This window comes from Cyprinodon variegatus, unplaced genomic scaffold, assembly GCF_000732505.1.
Source record: "Cyprinodon variegatus isolate N-32 unplaced genomic scaffold, C_variegatus-1.0 Scaffold230, whole genome shotgun sequence".
NCBI lineage: Eukaryota > Metazoa > Chordata > Actinopteri > Cyprinodontiformes > Cyprinodontidae > Cyprinodon > Cyprinodon variegatus.
In genome coordinates, this window is record NW_015150683.1 from 828,114 (window position 1) to 840,485 (window position 12,372).

At 39.6% G+C, this 12,372-nt stretch overlaps 1 protein-coding gene across 9 annotated transcripts in view; it reads left to right on the top strand.

Annotated features, from left to right (window-relative positions):
• The window catches only part of myt1l (myelin transcription factor 1 like), a 161,732-nt gene that overhangs the window by 136,864 nt on the left and 12,496 nt on the right, over positions 1-12,372 (top strand). For 4 of the 9 annotated variants that reach the window (XM_015381279.1, XM_015381278.1, XM_015381283.1 and 1 more), the window contains exons 12-15: positions 6,249-6,479; positions 9,333-9,454; positions 11,305-11,367; positions 11,990-12,058. In XM_015381279.1, coding sequence (XP_015236765.1) covers positions 6,249-6,479; positions 9,333-9,454; positions 11,305-11,367; positions 11,990-12,058 — 485 coding nt within the window. The remainder of the gene's footprint in view (positions 1-6,248; positions 6,480-9,332; positions 9,455-11,304; positions 11,368-11,989; positions 12,059-12,372) is intronic. The other 5 variants (XM_015381280.1, XM_015381286.1, XM_015381285.1 and 2 more) reach the window with 5 other exon arrangements.

A 12,372-nucleotide genomic window follows, 5' to 3' on the forward strand; every position in this document is an offset into this window, starting at 1 on the left:
ATCATATTGGCCTCACCTAGCTGCTACTGTCCGAACACATATAGGGAAACCTTCGTCCTCTAAACTGTTGCCAGCCTTATTGTTACAGTAGCCAAAGTATTCGCAGATGGTTGACTTCAATACATTTCAGAGCAGAGTGGTGCACCCTGTTTGAAAGGGCCAAAGAAATGGGTTCTCCCCTCTTCAGCCATCATAAAATCTGTAGAGCTAGAAGGAGTTTGATCATGCAAGTTGGTCTAGAGAGAAACAAGAAGGAGTTGAGCTGCCAGCCAGAGTCTTAATAACAGAGTTTCTATCTGCAGAGGATTTCTTGCATTCCAAGAGTTTTGAGTTAGAGAGTAACCAAAGAGCACATCAGTTTTCTTGGGAGCGAACAAAGAAGCAAGATTCCTTCACACCAAGAAATAGATGAAGTGGGCCAAAGCTTGGAAGGCTTGCGTTATAACTGGGGTCAGTACTCAGGCGTTAGGGTGCTGGCAGCCAGCTATACTTATATCCCGCTGCTGATGGGACTTATTGTTTAGCCAGCCCATGATCTGACAAACTTCATCTGGTGGAAGACTGAAAAAACAAAAAATACTAAAAAGGCAAACTGAATGTGTTCCCAAATCCCAACAGGCGTATCCGCTAATGAGCCCATGGCTTATCACAGGCAGTATAGACCTTCCTTCTAGGATTTTCAATAGGCTACAAGCATTTCGAATCCTGCATAATACAAGAGTAATAAAGCTTCAAAGCAATAAAAGAATAAAAAACAACTTAACTTTACGCCATTCAGTCTTCCTGTTATCTCTGAAAGTCTTGCTCTCTCTTGTAGTCTCAGCGCCAGGGTTTTCATGACATTTAATACAGTGCAATCATTTAATACAGTAGGGTGGTCTACCATCATACAATTTCTTAGTGCAATCATAATTGTTTGTGATCACCATGAAACTTACTTGACATGAGCCTATAAAGACATCATGATTTCAGTTTAAACTTAAGTCGGATAAATCCAACATGCTTTTGGAAATATAGAAAGGTTTGTTTATTGAACTTTAATAATAAGCTTAATCATTTGACTGACTTCTACAGCTAAACATTTGGCTAAAGCAGGAGGTGTTTTTCTGGATTTGAGCATTTCCTGATTTATCTCTGCAACTTCACATGACTTCTAAGATTCTTAAAAAGATGCAGTGAATAGTCCCTCTGTTATTCGTTGGCATTGTGCTGCAGGCGCAGAACAATATATGCCCAGATTATCCCTTTCCTTCCTTCATTATACTAATGCTGGCAGAGAAAGCTGACAAAGATAAGGAGATTTGAGCTGCATATAACTACACCAACGTGCACAAGACTTGTGAACGACCCGGAGCTGTGTCTGACACTCAGAGCTCAGCAAGCCACTTTTTTATTTTCCGTCTGGGAATCAGATAGGAGCCGGGACGAAGCGCCGTTTGACACAGCGTGAGTCCGGCGTGTCACTTCTGAGGAGATAAGGTGACAGTGCTCCTGTATTATCTGTGCCCAGATGCTAAGCTGGAAAATGGAGGCCAGAGAGGGAGCGCACAGCAGAGGTGCAACGTTGGCTTATGTTGACAGAGAGGACTGCTGGAAAATCAGAGTGAGGGAGTTAAGAAAAAAAAAAAGAAAGGGGGTTTGAGGTGGAGATTTTTAAATGTCACAGCAAAGGAGAAGAAGACTGAGAAAAATCAACTAGGAGAGGAGTAAAGGGGAAATGGGGCAAAAGCAGCTTATTTTCAGGGGAAATTAGGACAAAATAAACTTTGTGGGACCGGCCCCCACAGCAGTAAGGGCCTTTTTTTAGTTTTAACTCATTTCATTTTGAGTCCCCCCCCACTACCCCTCACCCACCCCCACCCCCTCCCCTCGCTCTGGGAAAAAGATGAGCAGGAAACTCTCAGGACAGAATAAGGGACTTCAGAGGATTCTGTTTTCCTTCCTCCCCTTTCATCTCAACACTTCACCTCGTGGCTCACGCTGCTTTTTTGCTGAGTCGAACAAAGCCTCACATGCACACACGATTTCCCACCTCGTGCCTTTTTATTTTTTTACACATAGTCCATCCACCTATTTCTCTCACAATCACTTCATTGGTTTTGTTGCTAAAGGACTAGAATGTAGTGTTTTAAACAGGATTTTTGTTTCAACCAAAACCTTTGACGTTCACGACTCCTATGAGCAACCCTGGGTCTTCTTATTGACCTGCTTATTCTAGAAGTTTCGCCGCTCCAACATACCTGACTGAATTACGCCTTCAGCAGGCCATGGAGTTCAGCAAATGCTTGTTAATGAAGCATTGGTTGAATCAGGTGTGCCGAGAAAAAGAAACATCTGAAAGATGCAGGGCAACAGGTCCTGAGAAAATGCCTCAAAGTATATCATAGGTGGGGGTAGTTGAAGTAAGAAGTTGTCTTTTGGCTATTTTCAACAAACAATGTGGCAGAATTTGGCACCATACTAATCCAGACACACCTCATTTCATTTATTTAGCAAAAATATTTGACTTTTCTGACAAAGCAAAAATATACTCTTCTTCATTGCCAGCCTATTTACAGTCCATATCACTCAAGGTCTCTGAATCCGATATCAAACAGACAAATTGCCTCTAATTTTTATATTTATGGTTTACATGTTGAAAAGATGTGCAAAAAGCTGTTAAATACCACAACATTTTGTCTTTTCTAGATTTGATAATGTTGGAGCATACAGAAAGATGGATATTTGATTGTTTCTCTTCGTCAGCGGGCTAAAATGGGCATGCATTTAAAATAATTTTTCTGTTTGGTAAATCAGTTCTTTGCAGAATCTGCCATATTTTTTTTATTTGTATGGATGGACCCATCTATGCTTGCAATCAAACGCTTGGCACAAGACCTCAATTAGCTGGCAATTTTTATTGACCTTTTTGGTTTAAAAAAAGTTATGTTTTTTGACTTATGTACATAAACTCATGCATCACATCCACAAAGTGGCCATAAAGTGTAAGAATCCTAGTGTTTGATCATGCTGGGAAACTGCAACAATGATCATTTCTGAGTGATTGAGTTGAGCTGGATTTGTCAGAGTGGGAAACCTCCTGCAGACTCCATTCAGCCCAGGTTTTACCAGCAGCAGCAAAGGTCATGGGTTACCACAGGGCAAGATTAGAGAAAAGCAGCCTTTAATGAGAGTGGGGGATAGAGGGTGTCCTTACACATCATCTTTGGTAATTGGATATGAAAGGGTGGGTCGTGTTAATCTGACAGTGATATACAGTAAAACAGCTAACAAGAGGAGGCTGATCTGCTGCAGACATCCATAAGAACAAGCCTCACCCAGCGAGGATCTCTGCAGCAACGTGACCTTTATTCAACTAAATTTCTTCCTATTTTTTTATCTTCATTTTCTGCTTCTCCTCTGCTTCCTCCTCTTTAATATTATTACTTGGGTGTCATTACCGAACAGGTTTTACAAACAGGAGCACAGATTTGGTACAGTATAAGGCAATCTTTGGGCTTCATCTTTTAAGGGTTTGAATGTATACAAAATAGCCAAACACGATGAGCTGCACAAAGTTGATCTACTTTACAGGTGCAAATCAAATGACTTGCATGAATTTCTAAAATAGGTGGAGCAGCAGGCCGAAGCTATTTAGCATGTATTTTTATAAATGTGCAGATCATATTCTGATCACCAAAATGCACCTTCCTGCAAAACCTCCTTCCTGCAAAGGAATTTATCCGGGAAAAAAATCACATAAGTCGCCTCCCTATCAGAACAAAGGCCAGTTATATTACATTAAATTATTACAGGATACCTTTGTTTGCAATACAAAATAGGTGAAGAGTGTTTTGAATTTGTTTTTAGAGCTTTGAGATATAAAGTGCACCCTAAATGTTTGTTTTTTGTTAATAATGTAAGTATTGTTTATTTTTTCTAATAATTCTGATCATTATTAACTCCAATTTTATTGTTTAGAATTGCTTCTTTTCTTATAGCCACTCTCCTCCCCAAAAACTGCCAGTAGCAGACCCCCAAAGTTCCTCATTTAAATTTGGCCACTTTTGCACCCGTTGTCTACTACATACTTAGTCTTTGTAGACATCTTGCAACTAAATCACTAATTCTATTTTTTTTTCACAAGCAATCTAGTACTTTTTTTTTATCTTTGATGATCAGTATTTTGTGTTTTGCATCCCAATTTAAATTATTCACCTTTTAGTGCTCTTATTTAGCAGTGAGAAATAAAAATTCTCTGTGTTCCCCTATTTATGCTGCTACAGTTGTTGCAGTATTCATGTCCAGTTGCAAATCTATCACCCCGTGTGTTTGAGTCAGAGTGCATCACACAGAGTTTGGCTTCAGACACGAGGAGAATCCACCCTTAGGGACTCTGTCAACTGGAGTCAGTATTAAAACGGGCTTTCCTCCTCATAAGACTGGAAAAATTGGAGTGAAGAAAACAAGGAGGACACAGAAGATAAGCAAAAAGGGTTAAAGGCAAAGAAGGCACAGAAGCATCCAACAATGCATGCACAAAAATCCCATCGAAGCCTATTCCGACAGTTTGTTTAATAAAGTAGGATTGTATGAGGTAGTTCTGAGCAGTCAGTATCTTTTTGGCAGTTTACTGCATTGTTAAATTAATAGTTTTTCAGAGCTGAGGGAAATATTGAGAGCATGGCTATTGATTAACCCAACAAAAAGTTGTAGCTAGTTCTTCAACATTTTTTTATGTTGCTTCCATTACCTTTATGCATTTTGTCTGCCAAAATATTCTGGCAGGACAGCAGAAGTCCACCAGACTTGTACCATCGTTTTAGTCAGCAGTTATGACTCTATCCACTCATAAAAAAGAAAATGACTTTTTTTTTTACCTTTGTGAAATTAAACCTGTGGAATAAATGAATGAATTGATTTACCCTAGCTTTATCAGCTTTATTTATTTATTGGTTTCTTTATTATTTTAATCAATTCTCCATTTATTGAGTCGATTTCTTGCAATGATGTCAAAGTTAGTTTTGCATCAATGCAACAAAAGGCCCCATTTATTATTGGGAGTAATATTTCATCAATTCCAAATTATTGTCTGTTATCTTTGGAATTTTAAAATGTTTACTTAATATTTCCATGCATTAAATTTTGTTTTTGTTTATTTTTTCACACACATATGTACTTATTATTTAATCTATGTAAATAATCATCAATCATTGGTGGACAATAATGTATTGGTCCCTCTTGAAACAATGACAGGGTGCACACAGTCTACCAGATAGTAATATCTAAAGAGTAATATCTATATTCTAAAAGCATAACACTGCCTCTTTCTACTTGCCTTTTTCCCATAATGCACCCTGGTGCGATGCGTTCCTCAGGTCAGTGAGCCGCTTGACGTCAAATAAAACATAATCCGTGAAATAAGCCTCCTTCTTCTGATTTTTACCTGCTGCAGATAAGATACCAGTGGCTCATAACTACTGTAACCAGTACAACTTTGAAAAAATAAAAATCATAATTTTAAAGGGGAAACCCGAACTTAAGTGTTTTTTTTTAAGCAGATAAAAATAAGCAGTTTAGCAAGGAAACCTAATATGTAAAAGAAAAGTGACAAGCTTACTTTATTCAGAACACCTCAGAGTTCTGCCTCTATTTCTGGGTTTGCAGCGGAGTGATGCTGCTGCTTGCAACCCGTAACCTTCGTCCCCTGCGCCCCCTGTGATGTCCAGTCACATTAGGTTCACACATGGCCAACACACGCACACGGTTCAGACTGCAAAGCGCATAGCACTGAGGCATGGAAGGAAAGAAAAAGACAGAGAGAGGCATGGAGGAGGGCTTCACACGGATGCATTTGTCCTTGAGAGCTGATGAACCTCCTCTTTTGACCTTCTGAGGGGTAAACATTGCTACTCCACTCTGCAAGAATATTTTTTTCTTTCTTGGGGTAATAAAAAATTGTTTTTTAAACTGCACTTGTTCTTATACCGGTTTATATTCCTTAATAACTTAGTAATGATAAGATTGATATTTATAGGGTAAATATAATCCACTGCTTAGCCCATCAAAGATTAACATGTTTGATTGCTAATTAATCAGAACCTCTCTCTGTCTTTATCCTCTTCTCTTCATCCCTGCTTTCTTTTGTTATGTGCATCTCCCTATCATTTCCCCTAACCATTTAACCCACCTCTACATCTTCTCCCTTTACCTGCACACACAAACACATTGAAAAAAAAAAAAATCTCACCCCCATAAACGCCTTGCAGAGCCCCGGTCTAGATGTTGATGAGAATGGTACGTTGGACCTGAGTATGAGCAAGAGTCTGTGCGGCGGTGGCGCGGGGGACTCGGTACTCACCCCGCTAGAGCCCATGTCCCCCCAGAGGCAAGCTGCCCTGCTGGGCTCCCGCTGCTACGGCATGGGGGATGCTGCAGACTGCTGGGACCTTCCTGTAGACTACACCAAGATCAAACACATAGACGAGGACGAGAAAGAGGTAAACAGGGAGAATTTGAAAGGGTGGATGTGGAACCTTAAGGCAACATTGTAGGTTTGTGAGCCCGTCATTGCAAACTTCATGGAGTATATTTTAATTACCTGGATAATACCTTAAGTTTTTAAATTTCATGCTTTCAAAAGATATGTTCTCTCTCTTCAGGTTGATGCTTGTTGTTTTCAGAGGAATGTTTTGCCGTAACTCTGACCATTAAGACACAAAGAGACTTTCGTACACAACAACAGTCTACAACAGTCTAGACAAGAGCCAATTAAGGAAAGGTTTAACTTTTTATACCCTTGTACAAAGACCAGATCTCTCTTATTTTTGTGAATCTATAAAAATATAAACCTATGTCCAAAGATAAAATATATAAATTTGGATATGCATTAACCAATGCATCAGATCGTAAGAATTATTATTTACCAGAATAAACCAGCCACATTAGCTAATACCATGTTAAACCCTCTTTTTCCAGCTGAACTCCCTTGATAGAGATTGTTGTCTATATTTGCATGATAGCATGCCTCACCTACATCTCCATGATGTCAGTCTCTCATTTAATCCCATCCAAAATAAGCTCTGTTGCAAGGGTTCCTAATCCCAGTCCTCCAGAGCTTTTTAACTGTATGGAAGCATGTTTCAAGGACAAGATTTGAACCCTCCTCCGTTATTGGTCAGAGATTTAGTTTCTGTGGAGACCACATAAGAACAGTGAAGTAACAGTGAACAGACTAGTAAAGTAACCAGTTTGGGCTGATTCGAGCTTTGTGAATGAAGTAGCTGTCGAACAATGGAAAATGGTTGGTCATATTCAGCAACTATCACAGGTAGACTTTGGGACTTTACCAATGCTCAGTTGGTACTAAATGGCCCAAAGCTGACCACAAAAATATCCCCAAAATCATCACACTTCCTCCATCAGAAACCTGATTCTGGATGATGAACCAGGATTCTGACCTTATCTCAAATGTTCAAATTGAGAACAAACTACTTTTTTAACTCCTTGATGTTGAATCTGTGTTGTTTGTATGAAAAGTAGACTCAGTTTCCTATTCTTATTTGACATTAGTTACACCTAGTTTGTCCTTTCCTGTATTTTCATCCACATAGTTTCAACTTAGTGGAATATTTTTCTTAGACCACTTTCCCCAGACTTAAGAAATTGTTTATAAAAAACCTACGGATATCTGCTTAGATCAGTCGGTTTAGCACCAAATACCATGTCACAGTCTCAGTGTCACATATTCTGTCCTGCCTGTGATGCTGATGAACATCGGTAGCACATCTGCATGCATAAATGGATTAGGTTGTTTTCACACAGTCTGTGTCAGAGTAACTAACAGGTGTGTCTCATAGAAATGGAGACGTGTAAATAAATGGATCATGTTCTTAGAAAATGCTTTTTAAAGGTTTGGTAGAAAGTTTGGCTCATTGGAAGTAAAATAAGGGCTGAAAAGTTAACTTTTTTGCTCTGCGTGCTGTATGAGGTTGGGTTTAATAGGCCGCCCTCCTGTTTGTCTTATGAGTCTCCATCACAGACAAACTGTCTTCTCAGAAATCTTAGCGACAGAGTGGGGAGACAGAAACAAAAACAAGCAGTGGAGGGAAGAATAGAAGAGAGCACAAACAGCACACAGTTTTGTCCCTGATGATAATTATATAGCAGCAGTTGCCTTTTCACAGACTGAAAGAATCTCCCTGCAGCCATTGATTAAACACAGTCTCCAAGTCAAACATTTGCAGTGTGCTCTTGGATTCTTACATTTGGGTCGACCTTACTTTTCCTCACCGCTCAGTAGAAAGTTAGAGAAAGGTTTTTTTTATTAGAAATTTTTAGATAAACCTAATGAATCTGCCTGTTAACTAATATTAGCCTTGCCTTGCAAAGGAGTCACTTGCCCTGTTTGTTCCGCTCTCCCCGCATGCTGGCTTTCTGTTTTTACATTTCTTTCCTCCCCAAAATGAATTATGCAAAGTAGCACCTTGGGAGGGAGTCGGAATAGCTCATCTCATCAAAGAACTGCTGGAAATCAATGCACCACTGCTGGGTGCGCCTGTCGGAGCGCCGATGCGTGTGCTTGTGTGGGTGCACAGGCCTGCTTTGCTGTGTGTGAATATTCATAAGAGCGTGTCTGCTGCACCCTCGTCTCTTTGGGAGGGTGTCAGAGTCAGTTTGTGAGTCCCATCCATGTACCCTACTTTTTCCTTGCTGCATCCTGTTCCTGCATGTATGTGTCAGTCTCCTTTCTACTGCACCGTTAATTGGAGAAACTGGTTTGACAGTTAGCCAATCTGGTCTTTATCTGGACTTCTCTTTTAATGGCCATTACTGTATACACACTGTAAAATATAGAAGAAAGGAAAATGGCATTTGCATCAACGTGCATTGTGCCTTAGTTGCATGCACTGCAGACAAAAGCTCAGCCTCACACTGCATATTCAGCACCGGTCTGGTACCACACCACAGTGCCATCTAGTGATAGATTTATTCCTTACAGGAGGCAACTCCCAGAATACTCCATACCTACAGACAAGCGCTGCAAACCTAGGAATGACTGCAAGCGAGGCCACTCACACCATTTGTTTGGCATTATTTCCTCTTGGCTGTTGAATGACTGGCTCAATATTGACACTGGTTCACCAATTTGCATTCAAATTGAGAAGACGAGCTAGCCTGGATATTCACATGATATATGTGTGCAAAGTAGACAAAAAAGAAGGAAGCTGACAGGAATAGATTCACTCCAGAATATGAGCTTTCACTTTTAGATGGGGCACATGGAAGCATAAAGGCAAAGGTCCTGAGATGATTATGAGTGAAAATAATTTGTGTCTCCATCTTCTCCTCAGCCTGATGATCTGGACCCCTTCCATGACCTGCTGGAGGATCGCTCCTACACCACAGATGTAAACATGCCAAGCCCCAAGCCCAAGTATGCGCAGTGCAAAGAGAGTAAGAAGGACCTGATAACGTAAGGAGCCTCCGTCTCTTTCCTCCTGAACCCACTTGCTTTGTCCCAGTCATGTTTGTTTTATACCCTTCATTTTCCAGGTGCATTTCAATTACTCAAAACATCATTAAGAAGAGCGTATCTTTCATTCATTTAGTGTAAAGTGAAAAACTTCCACAGATTCATTATATAGGCCTACAACTTGATGCTTTTTTATATCTGTTAATGGCTTAAAGCCAAGGTAAATGTTATGGCCTACAAATCATCACAGCCAAAAGAAGTCATAAAAGGTGAACGCCTAATTAGAAGGCCATTTACACTGTGTGGTATCTATGTATGATAAATGGCACTAAGTGAAAAGATAAAGTGTGAAAAAAGGTAGAAAAGTACCTGAACTTATACCATTTTTTTCTGTAAATCCACTCCTAATCCTCTCCTAGACAATGTGACTTGAATGGGCTGAAGAGAAGAAAAGACCACTGGACCCAAAGTCCTGTTATGAGTTGAAAAATGCATTTTGAATGATTTTAAACAAGCTAAACCAAACTTCCAGAGTCTGTTGGAAGAACAGAGAGGCACAGAATCTAGGTTGTGGTTCAGTGTGAAGCCTCTGCGTTCAATGGTAGGGTGGAAGACATGACATCTCTGACATCCAAAGCTGTCTAGCATGAAATCTTTCTTTAAGCATGTCTCTGGTTACAAGCTTTATAGGGTAGCAGATTTTGTTTTCCAACAGGACTTGACACCTACCCATAATCACCAAAAGTTTTCCAGATTATAGAGCGCCACAGATAACCTGGGGCACACTGGAGATAGGGAATGATAGGAATGTGAGAAACTCGTTTCAACGAGATCTAAATGCTGCTATATCGCAAACCTGTCTTCTTGAACACCTTAGGGTGATTCTCTCCCCACATTTATGTCATAATTCATTCAAATGGAGTCCTGACCAAATATAGTGTGCCAATAATCTAGTTTTTAAAAACCAGATTTTTCAACAGGCTGCCATTTTAGTAAGAAAATACTTTATTAATTTGTCTTATTATTGGCGTTGAGCCAATGCCATTTTTTGGCCCCGATACGATACCCGATCCTGGCTGTGCAGTATTGGCCGATACCGATACCATACCGATGGCATCTGTTTGATATTGATTTGTGTGTTTATATGAAGAACTGCATACTGCTTGGATGTAAAATAATTGTTATCATGGCTTTGTCAAGCTGCTGCCTACCTTTGTGAAGCAAGAAAAAGACTAATACAAAGTGAATCCAGTAGAACGTTTATTGCCTACCTGGAATGGGTGAGAATAGTTGAATAAACTTTTGGCTCTCAAAATGGTATCGGTGCCTTATTTGTTGGTACTCGCCGATACGATTCCACCATTTTAGATCTGGATGAGGGCCCCACCCAATACCACCAGTAACGATGCAACATACACTATTAGTATTAGCAAAAGTAAATGATGGAAATAGCTGAATTTATTTGTAATATATCTACAAAAGTTTAATGTTTTAATAAATTAGAGAAATAAATTAGGTTTTGTGAAATAATGCAAGTTATTGACATGCACCCTTGCATCCTTCTGTTCGGTTATCCAACTCTTCTGCTTTCCTCCTCCCCACATTGTGCTGCCGGCTTTCTATATGACTTTCATTCAGTGGCTATCTCCATGAAACATTTCAAGCTGTCAGTATCGTTCCACATGAACAGAAGCCTTTCTCAGGCACCACCAGGTTATTCACAGACAGTGAAGCTAAACTGGAAACAATGAAAACTATTTTTTTTTTAAATCCCCCTTTCTTCCTGTGATGATCACATTTTCCTTTCCTTCCCTCTGGGCTTATAAATCTGTCTATTTTTCCGGTGGCAGATGTCCCACACCGGGGTGTGATGGAAGTGGTCACTTGACGAGCAATTTCGCCTCACATCGAAGGTGTGACTTCCTTTTCTCCTGGTGGAGTCTAAGTCTATGTTTCCTTATTGTTTTCAGCTTACCTGGACTATGCTGTCAACCACATGTAGGCAGGGTTTCCCTTGCCTCTGTTAGCTCGTTGAATAATGACATGCAGAAGCAAGACATAAAAAAATATAATTAAATATCGACAGATATTTATTTTGGGGAAAGGCTCTGGGTAATAAAAAAATCTCAGTGGGCCACCTTTAAAGCCTTCTAAGCTGATGTAATTTAGTCATCCAGGCACCTTCTCACAGTCCAGTGCAGACTGTGCAATTTACCATTCAAAAGCTTCGAGCAGAAGTGCTGAGTGCTGCAGAGCAGATGAGTCTGCATGGATCTTCCGACTTGCCCAACCGCTCAATTCCAGCAAAGTTCTTATGAGTTTAACATTCTGTCCCATTTGAAAAAAGCTTCAATTTCTTTACCTTCAGAGGCTAAAAGTTTGTCTTTTTTCTTTAATCAACTCCTTGCACTTGCATCATGCCTTTTTTTTACACTTCCTGGTTGATATTTGACTCATGCATGTGTTCTGATTTGAGATGTTAACTGTTATTGTTCATTCAAAGTAATCTGACGTTGTGCTTGTGTATGTTTTCAGTCTCTCAGGTTGTCCTTTGGCTGATAAAAGCATTCGAAGCATGCTGGCAAACAATGCACAAGAACTCAAGTAAGGTTTTAGATGACTAACTCTGTAGAGATGTGTGCTGTTTGACTTTCCAAGACTGTATCCCTGTTCTAATTCAACAAAATGGTACTTCAGAATTAGATTATCCTTTTTTAACAGTATTCACAGTTTTTAATGCTAAATCTCTCACTATAATATTATATATATTAAGTATTTTCCAGGTCTGGATAATTATAGAGAAACATATTATATATAAAAACATAACAGATAGATAGATAGATAGATAGATAGATAGATAGATAGATAGATAGATAGATAGATAGATAGATAGATAGATAGATAGATAGATAGATAGA